At 47.0% G+C, this 23,936-nt stretch overlaps 1 protein-coding gene across 1 annotated transcript in view; it reads right to left on the bottom strand.

Moving 5' to 3' along the window:
• The window catches only part of adgrv1 (adhesion G protein-coupled receptor V1), a 127,221-nt gene that overhangs the window by 40,450 nt on the left and 62,835 nt on the right, over positions 1–23,936 (bottom strand). The window contains exons 78-87 of the mRNA XM_056420042.1: positions 23,648–23,911; positions 23,162–23,279; positions 22,899–23,070; positions 22,546–22,788; positions 21,975–22,382; positions 21,085–21,257; positions 20,662–20,908; positions 20,393–20,532; positions 19,510–19,670; positions 19,196–19,296 (exon numbers count right to left, since the gene is read on the bottom strand). Coding sequence (XP_056276017.1) covers positions 19,196–19,296; positions 19,510–19,670; positions 20,393–20,532; positions 20,662–20,908; positions 21,085–21,257; positions 21,975–22,382; positions 22,546–22,788; positions 22,899–23,070; positions 23,162–23,279; positions 23,648–23,911 — 2,027 coding nt within the window. The remainder of the gene's footprint in view (positions 1–19,195; positions 19,297–19,509; positions 19,671–20,392; positions 20,533–20,661; positions 20,909–21,084; positions 21,258–21,974; positions 22,383–22,545; positions 22,789–22,898; positions 23,071–23,161; positions 23,280–23,647; positions 23,912–23,936) is intronic.

The raw sequence follows: 23,936 nt of genomic DNA, 5'->3' as shown, positions 1-23,936 counted from the left end.
GCCGTGGGGTTGTATTCTCTTGGTTTTCTCTTCCTCCTTTTCCTCGCTCCCATTTTCCTACATGAAGAAACCCCATTGGAAAATCCCTAAAGAACCATTCCTGGATTTTCCAGCTCTTACTAACCCTGTCTCCATCCTCCTGTTGCGTAAAAGGACAAAATAAATAAATAAAATAATCATGAGTCAGTTTTCCCGCCCTGCAGGTTGTGAGTGGGAGGGATGGCACAGGAGGGAAACTCATGCCTGAGCTGCCTGGAACCGTGCCGGAAGCCGTTTAGGAAGCTTATGGGAATGAAGATTATGCAGTGGGTTGTGTATTTTTGGCCGCAAGTTAGTCTCATATGGCCAAAAGCAAAGTATGACACACCATATCTTACTTTATCTTCCCAAAAGCAAAACAATGGGGAAACCAAGCGGGAAATGCTCAATAAACTGCAGGACGCTAGACACATAATCATAAGCAAACATGCAGTATGGCACAGTCAAGTGCGGGGGGGGGGGGGGGGCTTTCTGTGGCTGTGTGCACCAAGAACACACATGGAATTGAACTGGGATACATAATCAGTGGGTGCATTGGGGGCAACGAACAATCACTTTGTCTCCGCTCAACCTTTTTAAATGATTCATGATTGATTTCAATGATTTCAACGAGGTTTGGCTGTAAATACTGAAACACAAGTCTGGCTCTGAACACGGCGCAGCTTTGAGCACTGAACCCACCCAAATGTACTGCAGCCGTCTGTGACAACCCCATATAACAGGGATACATCATGAACTGGTGAAACGTGCTGACCTGTGGTGAAGCGATGACTTAACAGGTACAGAGAAATGACCTTGCATGGAAAGGAGAACAAATGGTTTGAAAAGAGTGCTCGTGTTCAGTCGCGTGGACGGACTCTCTGGAAAGTGGCTGCCACCCACATGTTGTGCGTGTGCACATTGCTGTGCCCCCAATGGAGCTGGGATATGAACCACCTGGCTCAGGGCGAAGACAGAAAACAGGTATGGTGAATCAGTCAACAGGTAATGTGGCAGATTTCATAAAGTTTTATTTGAATAAAGCTGATCGTTATCTTCCTTTCCATAAGGCTGAAATAAGTATCCACCCCCGCAGGCACTCACACACACTCTTACAGGGATGTGATATATCTTGTTGTGCCTATTACATAACGCTCTATTGTCGCTGCTTTAACAATCGTCTGGTTTATCACTCTCCCCGTCATATTTATTAAATAACAGGCGGTGCATCAAACTGTTAACATCACAAAGTTATTTAAACTTCTATATGGCTTTTTTTTCTCCTTTTATATGAGAAGAGGCTCGTTTATATTATACATGGTGTGTACCAAGGCAGACACAAATTCCCATTCACATATTCATGTTAATCTAACTTTACTCTGCTACGAGGCAAACATATTCCTTTTACAGATGGACGTGAGTTTCGGGATAGAAGACTCCACGGACGCTCTCGATGAACTGATTTCTCCGCTGCAGTCGTGTCAGCACGGCAGTTGATCAGGAGGAATTAACTCCAATACCAAATGAGGCCCTCGACCACATTTTGAAGGAAGATATTATCCCGAACTTCCTTTAATCTGAACCTGTTCGTGAAGCTGCATCAGGGAAGACCATTTCTAAAACAGTGTGAGATATGGGCTGTGAGATGGAGGAGGTAACCTCCCTCCCTCCAGCTAATTATACTAATTATACACAAACAAACTGCATGTCACTATGCAACACTAAACACACACAAAGAGACAAGAAAGACACAAATCGGTGCCACGGTCAAGCTCTGTGGTTTTTGAAAGGAATCTAAAGTCGGCAGTAAACTATTTACCAGGGCTGGATATGGATATGGCCTTTGTGGAGGCCCATTGGCTGACGAGCTGAGTAGAAATGGAGTCACAGTTACACATGTGGTCATTTGTCAGTCCATAGTGAAAATAACACAGGTTCATGTCTGCATTATCGTAATGACGACCTGCTACCGGGATAGGTGAGTGGGCTGGTGGAGCTCATCAGAGCCTTATCTTCTGCTCCAAGGCCTCCTTCTCTTTTGTGTGAGACACACGGAGTCGAGCTGTCTGAGCCACCAGAGCTCACGCACGTCATCCTGAAAGCAATTCTTTTATAACCCCATTTTAAGTTGATATAGCATGTTGCTATCTGAATCTGTCCGTCCAGGAAACTGTCAATGAGCAAATCCGAGGGAGAGCGTTCCTGCAGGAGACGGTGCTGAGAATACGGAAACAAAGTAGAAAACAAAGCAGCTTTTTCTGTTGTTTTTGTGGCCTTGTCATTAGGCCCAAGGCCGTAGGCCTGAACTCTTGGTGCGTCTCCTCAGCTTAATATCCAATCAGAGTTCCCCTCCTCCCCTTTGTTTTGCGCCGCTGAAGCACCCAGAGGAGTCGGAGTCTGCCGTTGTTGTTGTTTTGGCTCCTGCTGCTGCCGCCTCAGGAATGGTTCTACTTATCTTTAAACACGGTTTAACCTCAATTTGATATGATATGCAGCTCTGAAAAAGCGTGTTTCCCAACCTAAGCTCAGCAGGGGTAAATGATAAAGAAGCTGTCTTGCATGATGCTGAATGGCCTAAGAAAAGAAAAGAGACTCAAATAAGTGTGTTCATAAATAAAATGATGTTAAAAAGCTACAAGGCCAAACCAGAGAGGCCAGAGAACTGCTCCAAAAACAAAGTGAACACAGGAATCAGCTTTGACTTTGCGCTGCGGCTGGTTGCAGCGCTCCTCCTCCCGTTGAGTTGCTCTGCTGATCGATGGCTCTGTGTGCTGATGCTGAGGTAGCTAAGTGTATCTGTGTGGCTAAAAATAGCCTCTGCCTGATGCATTACATCACTGAGGGAATGGGGCCTTCGCTGTCTGCCTGCCAGACTATCCATCTAGACTTGTGTCCAAAACACTTAACCTCCAACTTTCCCCTCCTCCAGCCTCCCTTATCCCATCCTTTGCCTCTACCCCCAACTCTCCATTCTCTGCTCCACTCTTCATCTCCCCTCCTCCTCCTCCTCCTCCCTCTCCCCTCTCCTCCCCTTTCTCTCTAACAGCTACCGGTCTGATCTAGCTGGTTCCAGCCTCAGCCTGCACTCTGGGTGTTTCCTCTTATGCCTTTGTTCAGAAAGAGATAAAGTAAAAGAAAGGCAGAAAGAGAAATATGATATTGTTTCAACTCTCACTCCCGTTATTATTTTCTCACATTTCTTCCTATTGCAGAAAGCAACTTCTGTCCTTTTCACAATCGCACCATATCCCCTCTTTCAAATCTCACCAATTCACACTCATCTTGCAATCGCACAGATGCAAAGGCACCTTAAATACGTAAAGTTACGTATTTATGAGTAAGGTACAATCATGGCTGCTTTAAATTGAATTGTGTAACTGGCTGCATTCATTGCGTTGCCGTTCAACGTCATTTCTTTCTTGACTTTCACTATCAAGTATGTGCACGCACCATCAGTCTCCTCATGCTCCCCATCTTCTCAGCTGAAGCGTGTGTTATTGATGTGCCGAGGCACACAGCTCGTGGCGAGAAGGTCACATGGTCACATGGGGAAGGCCGACAGGTCGGTGAGTGGACCATCGTGTGTGAAGAAGGAGGAGATATTACACAATTGCTAACGAGAGGTATTACGCTGTTCAAATTAAAAACAAGCCAGTGTGAGCCGCTGCATCGTCTCTGATGACATTTTAGTCTTTCACAGAAACACTTTTGCTATATTTTCAACATTTTCAGCCTCAATGTGCAAATCAACACACTGTGCATGCAGCACAGAGCGGCTACCTCAAGCGTGTTCTTAAGCCCATGCACGGTTGCTTGAGGTCGGAGTGGAGAAGTAAAGTTCACAGGTGTTTTGGGTTGAACCTCAGGCTGAGGCGTACCTGCTGAGCCAGCTGTTGGCATATAAACAACCACTCCCCTTCGGTCTGTTTCACATTCAAACAACCACAACACTGCATCAACTCATACAGTCATACAGTTATAATGCAGTGATGTCTATGCAGGGAGGAGCAATAATCAAAAGTCTTCATCACATTAATGATATGATATTTGTGATGATGTGATATTTTCTGCTGTCGCTGCATCTCAACGTTCATGCTAACTCACCCAAGCACAATCTCAGCAGTACCACCAAAAGTGAGCTTCATTCCAGCAGAACCTTCTCTCTTTCCTCCCATTCGCACTCCAGTCAGAGAGCGTCTGCTCCTGGGAACCTGCAGCTGCTTTCCATCACAACGGGGCTCCTTTCAAGGAGCGACTTGAATTTCCTTCCTCAACATCTGGCGTGAACGAGTTTGGGGACCAGACAGAGAAGTCTTTGGGCCGCGAGGCACGAGACAAGCTACAGCCATAAGAACACCGTCGCCGGCTGCTCGAGGTCAGCTCCCTCAACACACACACTGGATGGGTCTCCTTTGCTGGATCAGGAACCTGTGTGTGCGTTTGTGTGTCAGTGCAGGCATGATGCGGGTGTGCACACCACCCTAAAAATAGACTACAAATGTTCGGCTATTTTCACAAATGTGAAATACTTTCAAGGCCTTTCAATGTCAACAGGATGCACACGACTTCATGGCACGGGACTGGCGGTCTAGATATGTCAAACAAATTCTAATATATGTATATTGACATGATTTTGGCAGTGCCGTGTGAGTTACACCACATGCTAGACCTGTTGCACCACCTCATATTGATCTGAGCGCCTACAGGAGCTAACGCAGACCCAATACAGCAGCCTCATCCACTGTTGGAGGGAGGGGGGGGGGGGGTGTCCTCGTGTGCACATGGCTGATCTGGAGCAGCTCTGTGTCTCTCAATCGGTGGCTTCAAAGCTAATCAATTTGCGAGTGCGATCAAGTTAAATACCACATGCTCACTTCATGCTGCTCCTGCTCACAGACCCACTGCACACTGTGCTTGTGTTCCCCACGGTGGGATTTAGACTTAGTTTGGGGCCACGGCTGTACCATCATGCACTGTGGAGCGGCTGCGACGGCCCAACCCAGACTGAATTAGCAGATTGCTACGAAAGCTCAATCTTACAGTTGTAATTTAACTGCAAACTGTTTTAAAATGTGTATCAAACTACTTGGAATAATCTGCACTCGAGAACTTATTGACTGATCCGTTGACTACAGGGGAACGGTGTTTACGGCGTGAACTCGTTCAAAGGAGAATAGACGGTGGATTTGACTCAAAGCGTTTCCTTCTGGATATCAACACAGTAATGTCTTCCTCAAAAGGGACTAGTCATAAAAAGGAGAAGAGCTCAGGGGAGTCCTTGACACTCACTTCATTCACATCTGTTGTTGAACTTGGTTTTGGCTGTGGAACTACAGGGACCCCTACAGGTCAGAGACGAGGAGAGCTGAAGGCTGCGTTTGTGATGCTGTGTGTGTGTGTGTGTGTGTGTGTCTGTGTGTGTGTGTGTGTGCGTGCATAGCGTGGAGTGGGTTCAATGAGTGGGCATGCATGTGCACATATACCATCTGTGCATGCTTATTTATATTTGTGCTTTTATTCACGCATTTGCATGTTTCACAACTATGACATTGTGGAGCCGGCCCTCGTTTTTGCAAACAATATTTGAGTGTGCACGTGTGTAATATGCTGGAATATGTGTATGCGTGTGTTCATCTGTGTGTTTGCCTCGTGTATAATGCGTGTTGTTGTGAAGATGTTTTGTTTGAGGGTTAATGCACTCGCAATCAGCAACCGATTATCAAATTGTCCTCGAGGTAAAAGAGATTCCATATTCAGACGAGGCTGAAAACAAACTGACGGAGCTGATTACCATCTGCTGATAAGCAAACAACAACAAACCGTATGATAGACGCAGTTACACTTGATTACCGTTGGCCGTTTCCTTCCTCCATTCAACATTCTCGGAGGAAGTTCGGCGAATTGCCTTTTCTATTTCAGGCCACCGAGCTGACGTCACGGAGCTCGCTCAACTCGCTCTCTCGGTTGCAGTTTGCACGAGAAAACATCCCGAGATTTAGAGCCAAACATCTTCACGAATAACGACTTCATGTCAATATGAATACTAACTGGACACGATGGGTAAAAAGAGACAGTATTCATGGAAATATGCGGTGGTATATATTACAACTAGTGGAACATCCTGGTCAACTTAACCTAACCTCGAACACGAGTGCAAATATCAACTCGAGAATATCAACACCGCTGACCTCGAAAGTTTCAGGGTAAACCATATTTTTACTTCTGTAAACAGCCAAAGTTCACTCCGCTCGACATACAGGTCTTGCAAAACACATTGTAAAAACTCCAAAAATAGAGAGGGATACTGGGGATTTAGAAGAATCGCTGCCTCGCACGATGTTTATCATTCACCGTGGAAACAGCCTGTTGATGTCAAACCGTATCAATCCACTGAATCAGGTGAATGACTCGTGTGACATTTTAAACAGATATATATCTGTATGCCAGTGCATGTACGACACTGTGGTCTTACATTTTTCTATTTCATAATTAATAATCGTTATACAATAAGATTATAGGGATGCCAGCAAGTGAGAGATGATACAAAAGCCCTTGACTTGACACAAGTGATTTTACACCCAGATATGCATCTGATGATTGTATTATCATTATCCGCTGAAGCCGGTAATGAAGGGGCAATGTGTGACAGCTCAAGGGAAGTAGTATGTCGTATCTGTTTGGATATAGATGTTGTTAATTCAGATATTCTGTAAGTGCATTTCAAATGAAAGTAACCTAATTCACACTGCAGCTGGACATCCGTGTTTATGTGAGTTTGTATTTATATATTCAACACCGTGACTTCCTATTCTGTCTCAAGGTGTTTTTTATCAGAATATCCCATCAACTCAAACATACTGTCCCTATAGACGGCTTTCAGAAAGTGTGCCGTCTCGTCTGCCCCGATGAAGCAGAGCGGCTACTGCGGCCCCCCGTTGCGGTTTGCTGTGCTTTTTCTGGAAATAGAGGAAAGTTCATGGAAGTGTTACAAGGGTCTCCAGCTGTTAGGACAACACACATTTGGAAACAAGTGAGAGTGTAACTTCCAGAGTCCAGAGAGGGCAGAGTCTGCCGCAGCACGTTGCTATCCAGAGAAAACAAATACATACATAAATCTAACAGATTTGAGCAAATCAATTGGCCCTTCTCCTCAAATGCTGGCGGGGTAATCGTGGCGTTATGAGGGCGTCCTCCAGAGACTGTCATGCAATTGTTTCATAATGTAGATCACAGGTGTCAAACACAAGGCCCGCGGGCCAAATCCGGCCCGCCACATCATTTCATGTGGCCCCTGACAACTTGAAAGACTTATAATCACCTTTTCTTCAAGAAATGTAAGAAAAATATCCTGTGCTTATATTTTGACGGTTTCAAATTAAATGGATTTATGTTATAATATTAGAGAACATTTCTTATGTACAATATTTTACACTCAAATAAACAAATATAGAGTTATTTAACAATATGTTGGGTAGTAGTTTATACGTTTATATGTTTCAGTGACAACCTTTTGAGGGCAGCCATGATGCTGATGTGGCCCACGGTGAAAATGAGTTTGACACCCCTGGTGTAGATCGTTCTGTCAGCTTCTCTCTGAAATGCCTTTTTAAAATCAAAGAGTGCAGTTAGGGACAGTGTCACAAGCTCCATGGAGCTCTGAAAGCTAGATGGAGTAGAATCTGGGGCGGGGCTTAGCGAAAGGTCAGTTAGCTTACCAAGAAAATCTGCACGAGACTGAAAAATATAGCCCACATTAGCACAATATTATATGTGAGAACATTTGTTTCATCCTGAAGGCAATTTAATGAATAGTAAGGACAGGTAAGACTCACGTTTGACCACTCCAGTAGATATATACAACTCGGTTTTGCATCCCTAGTGTTTACAAGAAAATTCCACAGGGTTCTTTTAGGGACTAGCCGTCATTCCATTGTTATTAGACTTGGTCTTGAGAGACATCCAGCTGTTTGGTGAGTCTCGTAAAGTTGGCTTAGAGTCAAGTGTCTGTAACCTGTTTAGGGACAACACGTTTGTTATGTCCTCGGCCCAAATGATGGCTCACGCAGGAAGAGCCGAGCAACTTTCAGACGGACAGGGGGAGGGAGAGACGCAGGGAGACGCAGTGAGACAGAGAGACAGAGAGACAGAGAGACAGAGAGACAGTGAGACAGTGAGACAGAGAGACAGTGAGACGCAGTGAGACAGTGAGACAGAGAGACAGTGAGACAGAGAGACAGTGAGACGCAGTGAGACAGAGAGACAGTGAGACAGAGAGACAGTGAGACAGTGAGACAGAGAGACAGTGAGACATTGAGACACAGAGAGACAGTGAGACAGTGAGACAGAGAGACAGAGACAGTGAGACAGTGAGACAGAGAGACAGTGAGACGGAGAGACAGTGAGACGGTGAGACAGAGAGACAGTGAGACGGAGAGACAGTGAGACAGAGAGACAGAGAGACAGTGAGACAGTGAGACAGAGAGACAGAGAGACAGTGAGACGCAGTGAGACAGAGACAGGGAGACAGAGAGACAGTGAGACAGAGAGACAGTGAGACAGAGAGATGCAGTGAGACAGAGAGACAGTGAGACAGAGAGACAGTGAGACGCAGTGAGACAGAGAGACAGTGAGACAGAGAGACGCAGTGAGACAGAGAGACAGTGAGACGCAGTGAGACAGTGAGACGCAGTGAGACAGTGAGACAGAGAGACAGTGAGACAGAGAGACGCAGTGAGACAGTGAGACAGTGAGACAGAGAGACAGTGAGACAGAGAGACGCAGTGAGACAGAGACAGTGAGACAGAGAGACAGAGAGACAGTGAGACAGTGAGACAGAGAGACAGTGAGACAGTGAGACAGTGAGACAGTGAGACGCAGGGAGACGGTCTTATAAGCCCGAATAACAGAGGGGACGGAAGCAAGAAACCGGGCTGTTACTCATCATTTCATGAAGTAAAAGGGGAAAGGAGAGGTGGAATAGACAGATGGAAGTAAAACAGGAAAAAGACAACGTGAAAGATAATTTGCTAAATCTTGCTATTTGTGCGGTTCAGCCTGTATCGGAGAGACAAGGTCACGCTGAGCGTCGGAGGGGGAAAAGATGGCGCCCACTTGAACACACTCGGCACAAAGTGTTGGACCAGCCAGTCGGGTGTAATGTGAGTCTCCCAAGAGGCAGTCTTCACCTCACACACACACACACACACAGCAGAGACCTTCAAATTGCATTAAAATTGTATCAAGGACGCGCCGTGTACGTTATAGAATAAGATATATTCTCTGATGTTAACCAGAGAAGTCGACACAAACAGACACACAACACACGTCTGTTTATTGATATAATGAGTGATCGGTTGTGATGGAAAAAGCTATATTTCCTCAGGAAAAGCAGTCATTCAGTTAATTTACAAAGACGTGCTTACGTTCCACAGCCAAGGACATCGTTAGGTCTTGGATTACAATAGGACAGCTTCTTTATTCTACTCAGAGACCGGAAGTGACGGTGGTGGATGAGCAGGAATAGAATTCGGTGTTTATACATGCGTGTGAATTTGTGGATCGAGGCGTAGATTTCTGAACGCTGGATCCAGGCCCAGAGCGAACAGGAAATCCTTTACAACGAGAGCAAAGAGTAACCTAAACACCTCCTCGACACTGGAGGACAGCTCTGGGACCACGGGGGGGTAAGCACTTCACTCAGTGTGGGAAAGGCTGGGAAGTGGAGAGCTGGTTCATTTCAGCGGATGAGAAATGAAATCGTGTTTTATCTGCAACACAGATAGAGATTACATTTCCTTCCCCTTAATATGTGTTCAAGGACTGATTGTGACCAGGCTGAAGTATTTTATATGAGTTCTTTGAAAAACAAAACAAGAGGGAGGTATAGCTCCACTTTTTTTCCCCCCTCAAGGGTTGTTTGGGAGTTGTTCCTCCCGATGTGAGGTCAAAGGTCAGGGATGTCTATGTGTACAGATTGTAAAGCAAATTTGTAATTTGTGAAAATAGGCTATACAAATAAGGTGAATTGAATTGAATATCTTTAAAATAGCAGAAAGCGACTATGATGTTAAATCCTACTGAAACCAGGTGAATGCAGTCTGACGGGTCTGGAAAAGAGATTTCACTAAAGTGGGTTGATGCTGAAGTCAAGCTCTCTGAATTCTGTGTCCATGTGTTGCCAAATGTTTTGTGTTGTTGTTTAAAGTTTTGAAGACATTCTTAACCTGGTTGGAGTTTATGGTTTGAGGGCATTCTCTAGGATTATGACCTCGTATTACTCACCACCTGTATTACCTCACCCTAAATAAAGATTGGTGGGGTTGTGATACTTCCTGGCAGATAAAATACTTTTCAGGCATCTTTTATTAAGTACGGCTAAAAGCGATTAAATTAATCCAATTCAAAACAGTTGTTATCTTCCTTAACTTTTAGGACGCAAACAACTATGTTTGCAATAGGATGATGAAGTGCCCTTAGAGCTGAAAGATGAGAAAAAGAGAAAGAGGAGAGAGAAATGAAACCATCTGCTGCGTCTTGAAGGTCTCTAATCCATCACATTTGCGACCTTGCTGTCTCTATTGTCATTGATTATGTTTTGGTCAAATTAATGCAGACTTATGACGGCAGTGATCTGCCCCCTGAAGGAACAGCAGAACTGATTTATGAGTGTTCAATGGGGTTTTATTGCATTTCGGGCCACAACTATAGTCCACATCAAAACATCTGATGTTGTGTTTTTGCTCTGTTCACAAATTAAATTCAGTTTCAAAGTTTCTTTACCATGATGACGGCAAAATAACTGAAAAAGTTTGTGGCGAAAAGCATGGTTTATTGTAAAATAAAGAGAGTTGTGCGATGAGATTTATTTATGATGGATTCACAATGTTCTAGAAACACAGGATTATTTTGGTCACATCCTTAGAATGAACATTTTAAATGTATTTGTTCAATGGATGGAAATAATAAGGAATAATAAGGAAACTTGCAGGTACATTTGCACATATATAGACTTTACTTACGTATTTAAAAATCCCATGCACATTACCAAACATACACACATGGAACCAAGTGAGGCTCACTTACATAGTACATATGCACTGGGTAAATTTCCACTCTAGACAGACAATTTTCAGTTGTCTTGCTGAGGGGCGGACAAACTGCTGGTCAGAGCCAGAGACTGTGATGTGACAATGACACACACACACACACACACACACACACAGCAGATACACACAACCACGACCGTTTCCAGTGAGAGAACTCTCCTTTGAGTTGGTGGAATGGAGAAATCATTACTGTCTCTCAGTGGGACGTCTAGTTGGTCGTCAGCGGCCGCTCTCTGTCACTCTGTGTGTGTCTTGATTCTAAAACCAGACTAGTTTGACTCTTCGACAATCTAAATATTGCCGGTAACGTCCTTCCTTCCGCTTGTGGTCTAACAGCCAAACACACGACCATTTCCCAACTAGAAACTAATTAAATGAATTGGCATGAATGTAACCGCAATGCCTCCGTGCCATCCACCTGATCCGAATCCTCAGACTCTCACAGATGGGTGGGATATTACGATAATTCTTTCTCTGTTGCAGAGAAAATAAATCAAACCGGCGGCTTTAATTCCCCCCCCACAGAGGGCCGCCTCAGTGACTAAGTACTGCCCGGCCAGCCCAGAGGGAGAGCCCTCTCCGTCGGAGGTGGTTGGAGCTGACAGTCAAATCAATAGCGAGGCACGAGCCACAAGTTCAAGAGGCATGTCTGCCACTAATTATATCTCTTCTCTTCGATATGCAAGCTCTTTGGCCTTCTGAATACAGAAATGTATCACTAATCATTTCCCAATACTTACAGTCAACTGTAATTATAAAGCTGGGATGCGTCCCAAATTCAAAATGACAAAATATGCATTCAACTACAACAGAGGACTTAGCTTTAAACTGCTGGTCACTTGACTGACTGCTGTACAACATTCTTATACTCTGTTTCACAGAGATTGCGGTTCCACGTCAATCCTGATAGATATTTGAATGTAGACAATAATGTTGATTTGATTCTGTGGTGAAATGGAATAATCATCAGAGGCAAATACACGCTTATAAGACTTTACCTAAAATGGAGATATCAAACTCCAAATGCATCAACACGCTCAAAAATAAAAATGCATCTCTTCAGTGATGCTTCTAACACGTACCTGTTACAATATATTCTTTATCCCAAGTGCAGCATTCATTTTGTTAGCAACACCGTTTCTTAAATATTATTGTAGTATCTCAAATACAGCTACTTCCTATTCAAACAATGGATGTGTGACAACATGTTCATGGTGCAGGTGATTTGCAGAAGCACTAAACACAACATCGACTAATGAGGACAACTTATAATCACATGGTTCAGAAGTATGTCCGCGGCACACTTTGTGCTCCCGCGTTTACATTTTTGTGAAGAGTGAACCAGTCGGTGCGGCCCAGTCAGTCTTCTGGACTGAACGACTTCTTTGTTTGCCAAAAATAATACTGACAAACGGCTCCCGTGCATTTATATAAAAAGGATGTGTGTTTCCCTTCTACTTCTAGCCAGCCGTCTCAGATCAAGGAAAAAGTACTTAAGTGAAGAGAATGACGTCCATTGGTCTATTTTAATCCAGAACATCCTGCACCGTGAGCCCATCGCAGTAACAGACGGCCACTCAGAGGATACAGGTTAACACCAGTCAGGCCTTTAGTTTGACTCTCTGGAATTCAACCAGGCCTTCATCGACTGGCCTGGACTAGAAGGCCACAGAAAGGCACCGATGTATTTGATAAACTATTGCACAATGTCAGACACGTGCGCATCCCAGGAAGAATGGCGCGGCTGTGTCCAGACGCCGTCGAGGTAGCTCCGCGGAGATTGTGCGCTCTTTTAGTTTTTGTGTTTATTTTTAATGTTTTCTTTGCCACAAACACATCGGCACTAACAGCATACGACCACAGCACACTTTTGGACATAAACTTTTGCGCAAAACAAGGGTTTTTGTCCACTTTTTCCATCGATCCAGCGTGGCCGGCAGAGATCGTATGAGCGAACCACATCAACAACAGTGGAGCCGCTACTACGGGGAGACGACGAAACATCGAGGGAAACGGGCGAATTCGGAACAGACTGAGAGTTCAAGCCCACCGTCCACCTTTGCCCAGCATCCTTCTTGCTAACGTCCAGTCTCTGGAAAATAAGATGGATGATTTTAGGGCAAGGATCAGATTCCAACGGGACATGAGGGACTGTAATATCTTTTGTCTGACGGAAACTTGGCTGACCCCGCTGGTGCCGGATCGAGTCATATGCCCAACCGAGTCCTTCTCTGTTTTCCGTGCAGACAGAACGGAAGAGTCTGGTAAATCTAAGGGTGGAGGGGTTTGCTTCATGACGAACAACATGTGGTGCGACCCCAAGAACATTAAGACTCTTTCTCGTTCCTGCTCGCCGAACCTGGAACATCTGGCGATCTCATGCCGTCCATTCTACCTTCCCGGGAGTTCAGCTCGGTCATCACCACAGCCGTCTACATTCCACCACAAGCGGACACCGGCGTAGCACTATCGGACCTACATGATGTGTTATGTCGGCATCAGAACAAGTATCCCGGCGGCTGTGGTGGTGGCTGGGGACTTTAATAGGCTAACCTAAAAAGTCATGCCGAACTTTCACCAGCACATTACGTGTGCTACCAGAGGAAAGAACGTTGGACCACTGCTATACGCCATTCAAGAGAGGCTACAAGGCTGTCTCTCTCCTCCGTTCGAAAATCAGACCATGCCGCCATTTTTCTGCTTCCGGATACCGGCAAAAGATCGCGGGAAGCGGTAGTGACGAGGAACGTAAGCGGTGGTCTGACCAATCAGAGGCTGAGCTACAGGACGCTCTGCGTGTCGTCGACTGGGACATGATCCAATCCAGTTCCAGTGGCGTCAGCGAGTTTGGAAGTAGCAATGAGCCTCATAGCAATACGGACACCATCGTCCCCACGGTAAAAGTTAGGGTCTTTCCTAACCAAAAGCCGTGGGTTGATAGATCCATCCGTGAAGCTGTGAACGCCCGTACTGCTGCCTATAACTCCGGTCTTGTATCCGGCAACATGGACGAGTACAAGGCAGCGGTCTATGGACTGAGGAGGCGGTGAAGGAAGCCAAGGAAGTACCGAGACAGAGTGGAATCACAGATGGAGCAGCGCGACACCAGGCGCCTATGGCAGGGGCTACGGACTATTACAGACTACCAGAGCAGACCCCGCTATGGTGAGTGCCGACGCATCCCTAGCGGACGACCTGAACTCATTTTATGCACGGTTTGAGGCTAGCAACAACAGCGCTAGCTCGCCGGCTAACAACAACACCGTTAGCGTAGCCGAGGTGAGTTCTACCGCTGGGGATGAACACACACTCTCTGTGACCGAGCACAGTGTGAGGAGGGCTCTGTTGAGGGTGAACACCAGGAAAGCTGCAGGTCCAGATGGCATATCTGGGCGAGTACTGAAGACCTGTGCTAACCAGCTAGCTCCAGTGTTCACCACAATATTCAACCTCTCCTGGCTGAGTCCGTGGTCCCCGCCTGCTTCAAGAGATCCACTATTGTCCCTGTGCCCAAGAATGCTTCTCCAGCATGTATGAATGACTACCGACCGGTGGCCCTCACCTCGGTGGTCATGAAATGCTTTGAGAGGCTGATAAAGGACTACATCTGCGCCTTCCTCCCTTCCTCCATGGACCCGCTGCAGTTTGCTTATCGCCCAAACAGATCCACAGATGATGCTGTCTCCCAGGTACTGCACACCACACTCTCTCATCTGGACAGCCAGAGGGGGCTATGTGAGACTGCTGTTCATTGATTATAGTTCAGCTTTCAACACCATAGTCCCTCCAGACTGGCGGCAAGCTGATTGAGCTGGGACTGAACACCCCTGTGTGCTTGGATCCTGGACTTCCTGACCGCCAGGCCACAGGTGGTCAGGGTGGGCAGACACACCTCAAATCCCTCACCCTGAACACAGGATGCCCCCAGGGTTGCGTCCTCAGCCCCCTACTGTACTCCCTGTACACACATGACCGTGTGGCCAGGTTCAGCTCCAACACCATCATCAAGTTTGCGGATGACACAGTGGTGGTGGGCCTGATCTCCGACAACGCCGAGAAGGCCTACCTGGAGGAAGTTGCTGATCTGTCACTCTGGTGCCAGGACAACAGCCTCATCATGAATGTCACCAAAACTAAGGAGCTGATTGTGGACTTTAGGAGGGCACAACAACAGAGGACGTACTCACCACTGGGGATTAACGGGACTACTGTGGAGAGGGTGAGCGGGTATAAATACCTGGGAGTCCACATCACCGAGGATCTGACATGGTCAACGAACACAGACACTCTGGTGAGAAAGGCAAGGCAGCGCCTCTACCACCTCAGGCAGCTGAGGAAATTTAAAGTTTCCCAGAGGATCCTTCAGTCCTTCTACTCTGGAGCTGTAGAGAGCGTCCTGACAGGAAGCATCACAGCCTGGTTTGGCAACTGCTCCGCTCAGGACAGGAAGGCTCTGCAGAGAGTAGTGCGTTCGGCTGAACGCACTATTGGAACTACACTCCCCACCCTGCAGGACTTGTACACCAGGAGGTGCAGAACCAGAGCCGGCAGGATCATGAAGGATCCTCACCACCCCAACAAGATAGATAGATAGATAGATATATACTTTATTAATCCCCAAGGGGAAATTTGTCGAGTCAGTAGCAGCAACACACAAGAATAAAAAAACAAAACACAAAATATAAGAAGGGTTAGGGTGATCTGGCAAGAGGTGAACTGTTGTAGAGCCTCATAGCCGTCGGCAGGAATGTTCTCCTGTATCTCTCCTTGTGGCAGCGGAGCGTGAGGAGACGTCTGGAGAAAGTACTCCTCTGTCCCTGTAGGAGGTGGTGGAGAGGGTGGTCCGGGTTGTCCAATATGGACACCAGTTTCTTCAACGACCTCCTCTCAACCACCTGTTCCAGGTGCTCCAGCTGGCAGCCGATGATGGAGCCAGCCTTCCTAACCAGTTTGTTAAGACGGCTGGTGTCACCGGCTCCGATGCGGCTCCACCAGCAGACAATGACAACGTGCAGCACCCTGGCGTCAACCGACTGGTAGAATAACTCCAGCATCTTGCTGCACACGTTGAAGGATCGAAGCTTTCTCAGGAAAAAGAGACGACTCATCCCCTTCTTGTACACAGCGTTGATGTTGGCCTTCCAGTTCAGTCGGCTGTCGATGGAGACGCCCAGGTACTTGTACTCCTCCACCATGTCCACGTCAACTCCCAGGACACTCAGAGGTGTAGGAGCTGTCGCCTTCCTCCTGAAGTCCACCACCATCTCTCTGGTCTTGGCCACGTTCAGCCGCAGGTGGTTCTCATCGGCCCACTTTACAAAGTCACTCACCACTGCCCTGTACTCCTCCTCCCGTCCATCCCTAATACACCCGACCACTGCAGAATCATCAGAGTACTTCTGCAGATGGCATGACTCCGTGTTGTACTGGAAGTCACTGGTGTACAGGGTGAAGAGGAAGGAGACAGAACAGTTCCTGTGGGGCTCAACATCACTGACCACCGTTCCAGACAGCACACGGCCCATTCTGACAAACTGTGGTCTGCCTGTGAGGTAGTCAGTGATCCAGGAGATGGTGGACGCGTCCACACTGCCACCAGCTTCTCACTCAGCAGCAGTGGCTGGATGGTGTTAAATGCACTGGAGAAGTCAAAAAGTGACTCTCACAGAGACATCGGTTCCATCCAGGTGCGACTGAGCTCGTTGCAGCAGGTAGATGATGGCGTCGTCCACTCCCACATGAGGCTGGTAAGCAAATTGCAGAGGGTCCAACGATGATTTCACCTGCGGCGGAGGTGGGCCAAGACCAGCCTCTCCAGCACCTTCATCACATGGGAGGTGAGGCGACCGGTCGGTGGTCGTTGAGGCCAGATGGTGCTGACTTCTTTGGGACAGGGACCAGGCACGACGTCTTCCACAGCACGGGACTTCCCCAGCCTCAGGGTGTGGTAGAAGAGGTGGTGCAGGACAGCAGACAGCTGGGTGGCGAGGTCTTTAGGACCCTGGGGCTGATGCCATCAGGACCTTCAGCTCTGCACTGGTGTAGTTTCTCCAGCTGTCTTCTCACCTGGTCAGTCGTCACAGAGAGAGGGGAGGGAGGAGCCCATTGTTATTGAGGGCTCGGTGGATGTGCAGCTCAGCAGGGGGACAGAGGGGAGGAGGTGTTTGGGAGGTGTGATGTGGAGGAGAGGGAGGGCTGTGAACTGAACCTATTGAAAAACAGTTCAGCTCGTTGGCCCTCTCCAGGAGCCCCTGGCTGTCTCCCTCCACCTTGAAGCCAGTTATCTGCTTCATGCCAGACCACACCTCCTTGTGTTGTTCAGCTGAGTTTGGCCTCCAGCTTCCTCCTGTAGGAGTCCTTGCCTCCTGAGCTTCACCTTCAGGTTGCGCTGGGCTTTCTCAGCTCATCCTGTCTCCAGACCTGAAAGCAGCTTTCTTCATGTTAGCGCCTTCAGGTCCCTGGTGATCCAGGGCTTGTTGTTGGGAAGCAGCGCACAGTCCGTGATGGGATGGTGGTGTGTTCACAGAACTTGATGTATTCCGTGATGCAGTCGGTCATACTGTTGATGTCCTCCCGCGGTCCACACAGCACATCCCAGTCCGTTGACTCAAAGCAGTCCTGTAGGCGTCGTAGCCTCCAGAGACCACCTCCTCACAGTCCTGGTGGTCACCGGCAGCCTCTTCACCAGAGGAACATACCTGGGTGTCAGCCGGACCAGGTCATGATCAGACCTGCCGAGGGGGGGAAGGGCAGTGGCGCTGTATGCGTCCTTAGTATTAGCATACAGCAAGTCCAGAGTTTTATTGTTCCTAGTTGGGCAGTCTATGTATTGATGGAACAACAGACTGTTTCAGCTGCTGCGGTCAGGCAGGCGCCTCCGTAGTCACGCTGCAAGAACAGAGAGACTGAGACGGAGTTTCTTTCCTCAGGCCATCAGGACTGTGAACTCCGACCTCACCAGGACCCCCACATAGACCCACACAACTGCCCCTCTTAGGCACACACACACACACACACACACACACACACACACACACACACACACACTTACTGTAAATATTGTGTTGTTTTTTATTGTAAATAGTGTGTACTTGTTGCCCTTGCACATTCCTGCTGAGCATTGCCACTTTCATTTCACTGCACACCCTGTGTGTGTATGTGACAAATAAAACATCTTGAATCTTGAATCTTGAAGAAGGCCGTAACATGCAGTACGGAACCAACGAGGAAACAGAACAGGACGGAATTTTCCATCCAAAACCCTTTTAGGTTCAGGGGCTCTGCCGGGGCCATAAACAGGTTGAGCCCGAGGTGGTTAGCCCCCAACGACAGTCTGCTTTAGTAGGGGCTCGTGTTTGTCAACCAAGGAGACGGGGGACCAGTGGAAAATTACCAGTCCCGCACTCGCTCGCGCACACACACACATGCACACATACACACGCATGCATGGCGAGGACCAGCTGAGAGACTAACCTGCAGCCACATATCTATCTCGCTCATTGCTTATGTGACAGCTTGCGTTTTTAATGGGCGAGGGTGCGGGGGGGCATGGTTGTGTTGTCAGGACGCGCCGGCCCGCAAACTACGCAACCGGTGACATTCGACGAAGTGTGTTGTGTTCACGTCTCTGCACATTTCCAAGAAAATACCTGAGACATGTCTAGTGGCCAGCAAAAAGGGTTTGCAGCAAGCAATGTGTGTGTGTGTGTGCATGTGTGTGCACACACTCAGTAAAGGTTCAAAATCTTCCAATATAAAGCAGTACATGTACATGTGTTTTATGTTTCTGACAGTGTGAAACTGAAGGTGTGTGTTGCACTGCACACATTACAGCCTGTTAACGTGTGGAAGCTACTGATCCATATAGCATAGAGATGAATGCCTCTATCACAATTTCTAAAGGTTCCCGATCAATCTACATTTAGGGCCCAATAGAGAAACTGCAGATTGGATGAGATGACAATGCCAACAAAACGAATGCAGACGCTGTGGGAGTATGAATGCCTCAGCTTTCATGAGCCTTTCTAGGAAAGTTCTTCAGTACAACACACATCTGAACAGAATTGTATTACCTGTGTTCCAAGGCAGCTCACCATCATGTGAGTGAGCAGTTTTGCAGCAAACATAGGGAAACGGGAGCACAGCACGTGGGATATAATGGCCAATGCAAAACCTGAGGAGGTAGAAGTGGAAGACATGGAACCAACATGAATGTTACATCGACAAATGAGTCATGTTCATCCACAGTGGCTATTTATAACAATGTGGGAGGAATATGGACGAAATGCATCAGCGACAAGGCTGAAGAGAGAAGCGAATTGGCTGCAGCCACACAGAAAAAAACACAGGAAAACTATGTGAAGAAAAGAAATGTGTGTTTTTGTACCCGAGATGCAGATAAATCCCGAGGCATAGAAGGCGTCGTTGTAGGATGCGAGAGTAGCAAACTCTGCGTAGGCCATGTAGACAGACAGGTGGGAGCAGGCACATTCCACATAGTTCCCACTCTCTTTCACAACCCTGCAGTATTGACCATCTGATGACCAGCTAGAGGAGAGGATGCAGAAGAAGAAAGAAAGTTAAGACACTGCTGTTAGACGAGTAACCAAACTAACGTGAGGGAAACAACAAAGGCAAGGCAATGAACCGGAAGTATCATCATGTTTATGAGGATGTCCAATTTGCTGTCTGTTGTTTGGGCGAATCCCTTACCCTTTAATAAAGATGCTGGGGGACAAACTACAACATGATAATCAAATTGATGCTGGATTCGATTGCACAGGAATCGAGTGAGCGGCAGAAAGTCTTCGCTCTAACGCTTTTTATTTTGACCTTTCCTTCGCAGCAAGAATGTCATACTGCACACGTTGCTTCTGTCTCCACCGTTTGCCTCTTTATCGGTTCTCTCATCTGTTTTTACAGAATGCATCGTCCAAGTCGCTGTTCCTGCCCAACCAAACATGCCAATTCATAACTTGGATCATTGTGTTCTTGCCAAGTCCCATCACACACCCCAGGAATGTCCTAAAGAAAGGGACGACTGAGTGGGAGGACTCAGCGTGTAGCAGGCTGAATGTGCAGATATTAGACATGTGACTTCCCCCATGGCCACTGATAGTGGGCCTACACGAGAATAAACAACCTCAGAAACTAATAGAACAAAAAACGGCGTGGTGTCATCAAGAGAAGAAGCATTTTGATCGTCAGCTTGCTGTTTTAGAAAGACTGAGCCTTTCTTCATCTCTCCTGGTGGCTCCGCAGTGGATTACCTCGCAGTGGTCTGGTTCCAAAGAAGGCACAGCGATCGGCCTGGTTTGACTTGCTGGCCAGGAGCGTGGATACGATACACCACCTCCGTGCCATCTTCTAGGGGTCGTGACCTTCTGTCTTGGAGGCTGGCTGAGAATACCTAGGTATAAACAGAAGAAGAGAAGAGTGTTCGGCCGTGAACAAAACAAATACGGCTGGTTTATACTGGAGTAATACTGCCACCTGCTGAGGAAAAAAGGACATTGAAATATCTGTGCGCGTCCCTTACCTTCCCATTGAGAGCAATGTGTGTGTCATTGGCGAGAAACCAGTGTTCAGTTCTAAACTCGGTCAGCTGGATCTTGCTGAGGTTGCCACAGTCAGCAGTGGAGACCGGCGGCACCGCCAGCAGAGTCTCTGGCAGCTGGAAGAAGTCTGCGTTACGGCCCCTGAATTTGTGTCCATTGATCTGTGTGGGATACCACTGGAAGGCAGAGATGGACATATAGGGACACGTTTCCAGGATGGTACCCCTTCTAGAGAAATCACACAAAGAAAAGCATTCATATTACCAAGCATGCAAACCGTGCAACAAGAAACATCTTGGTATTTTGATGTGCACGGTATGGTAGTATCAACACATGTTCAACATCTTAAAATAGTAATATTGACCTTATAGTCTTATAGTCTTATACTCTGACTTGGCACTCACATCTCACACGGACGTTGCGTGAGGAGGGAGAATGCAAATCGCTCAGCCACCTCGGCGAGGTGGCTGAGGCCTCGGGTGTCGACTCTGCTGGGATTGGCCAAGGCACACAGAAGATTGTAAGTCAGGTTGCGGCTACTTTCCTGTAAAGGAGCCCTCTCTGCCTCTGCTAGTACCTGGCTCAGGGGAAGCAGAGAGAGAGAGAGAGAGAGAGAGAAAGTTAGCAGCATTGAATTGATGTACGTTTGCTCTGCTCTTGTTTGCAAATATATCGCTCTGATAATCCGTATGTGTGATCCTCACGCGCTGTATTTATCTTTTCCAGCCCTCCTGACAGCTGTCACTGTCACTTTAATTGGTTTAGGGGCTGTTTTTATAGTGAATACATTCACTTTCCCTACACTGTCTACTTCCTTTCTCTGACTCTCTTTGTGCTCCGACATCCTCATGCTGTGGAACTCGTACCCCTTTACTCTCCTTCATAGGAAATTACAGCGGAGCGTCCTTTTGTCTGGGGACTGAGAAGACACAATATGAAGACTGAGACCTTTCCAGATGACAAGCTGGTCCTCAGATCGTAGGGGGTGATTTATGTCCTCAAGCGTAGGTCTGTCTGAAGCTAACACATACACTCGCTGACAAATGTTGAGTGTTTCTACCATTACTGAGAAAATGTGATGACTTGATGGATTTCAGAAGAAAATCACAAGTAATATTACGAAACAAATTTGCCAAAAATTAAGCTTGAACAAATAATCCAATAATGACGACAGTTTCCAGTTTCATATTACATATTATGAAACTGTTTCGCCTGCTGCTCCACCTTTAATGACAATGACTGAAATTGCCTGACAAGAAGGTTCAGGAAATGCTTTTTTCTTCTTACGTCTTACCTTCCCCAGAGCTTCCAGCACGGCGGCCATCTGCTCACGCGATAGATGTGTGGAGACCTTATTGATCAGTCTTTGCAGCACCTGGTTCAATATAGTTGAGTCGAGAGGCTGATGCAACTGTTCCAGTATGAGCCAAACGGCTTCACTTGCTGCATTTGACACCAGAGTCACATTAGCCACCCCAAACAGAGGGTGCACTCTGGTTCCCCCTGTAGCGTTGTAGAGCTCCACCTGGAAGCGCTTCGGTGTGGGTGGTGTCGAGGCGAGGTCAGGTGTGAGGTAAATGTCCAATGATGTGTTACGCTGGCCCACATTAAAGGTTAGCCTACCCTCCTGTTTGGGAAAATCCATCCCTGCTTTGGCGGGCCATATTGTAGAGGGTCCCACTAGCTCCTCTCTGGGGAGCTCCTAGGAGACACACAGACATGTTGTTGGATGGAGTTGTGTTAACCAGCATTGTTGAGAGGAAAAATAATCTTATTTTTTACTAGTAAATGGTTGGAATCACAAGGACTTAGATTGAAAATGAGAATTACTTCTCCCCAGAAGGACACCCATGTTGGCTACTTACCAGAGTGCGATATTGTACAGATTCGACCGAAGCTGTGCTTGCTCGTCTGTGGACTCGGAGGGTCAGCCTCATGGTCGTCAGGGTGGCAATGGGCAGTCTGTGACCAGCGGCAAAGTACGTAACGCCTTGTGGATCGTCGCTCTCTGCCAATGTGACGTTGGCAAAGCGGGTTGTCTCGTTAATGGTAGCTCCAGCGCCCACCTGATAAATCTCTACCAAGAACCACGCCTGCTGCTCTGGTTCCTACGGCAACACAGAAGGGTGAATGTTTTTTATTTTGCGCAAATGTTTAATCTATCCTTATAGTGATGGTTTGAGGATTTCAAAAATCTGCAACATGACATCTCTCTCACCTCATCGTCCTGGACCTCGACAGTGAGGGCGCAGAGCGTCTCTCCTCTCCGACACAGTGCCATTCCTGAGGTCTGCAGAAGCTGTCCGGTGAGGTTGACTCCATGGTTCACAAGAGTTAGAGCGGCCTCGCTCAAGGTAACTCTCCAGAAGACCTGCACATCCTCAAAGGCTCTGAACAGCGGGACAAAGAGCACACCAACTGACGACAACCAGATCTCAACTTTGGCCAAAAAAGGATTAAAGAAGTGTGTTGTTTTCTTACCTGTTTTCCTGTCTCTGGAGGTAAAGGAGGGCAGTTCTGTTCACCGAATCTTCATCCAGAACTTGACCAAACAGAGAATTGATACTAAACCCGACAATGCCGTTGTGGAAGTCACTCCCTGTTGTGGAAAGACGGAAGGATAAAGAGAACAAAACAGAAAGGAAGAGAAACAGTACAAATTAATTTCTCCATATTACATAGTATAATCATCTATATTTTAATCGCTCATACATGCTAAAACAGATGATCTGCCCACTGCAGTGAATATGTGAAAAGTGAGGAACAAAATAGAAGCTGGAGACTAATTTAGCAGCGAGCTAATGCGAATGAAACCGAGGGGAAACATTTAATCGCTCATTGAAATAAAAGAAACATCCATTTGATTCATTTAGAGCTATGAACAGAATAAGTTAGTCTAGAATACAATATTTATCTTTTAAATTACGGCTGACTCAAACAAAGATCTTTAAAAAAAAAAATGTTTACCAAGGATAGTGATCTTGACAAAAGCTCCAAAGCCCTGGTATGGACCGTCTGTTATCTGCGCTCCTCCCTCTGGATCACTGAGGTAAACGAAGAACACTTCCTGTCCCTCTGGCTCGGTGTCATCCAGGATGAAGAGGATAATCTCCGTCTCATTCTGACCAGCCTGAAGGGACACGATGGTGGACTCCAAGCGGAAGTCCTGTTCCTCCTTTGCAAGAGTGCCAACGGGGTCCAGAGTGAAGGGAAGAGGTGTGGTACTTCCATCTAGATAACAGTGCACAGCAACACG

The sequence above is a fragment of the Pseudoliparis swirei genome, chromosome 7 (genome assembly GCF_029220125.1).
Source record: "Pseudoliparis swirei isolate HS2019 ecotype Mariana Trench chromosome 7, NWPU_hadal_v1, whole genome shotgun sequence".
Taxonomy (NCBI): domain Eukaryota; kingdom Metazoa; phylum Chordata; class Actinopteri; order Perciformes; family Liparidae; genus Pseudoliparis; species Pseudoliparis swirei.
The sequence above is the reverse complement of the archived record's forward strand: the minus strand, read 5'-3'. Positions and strand labels throughout refer to the sequence as shown.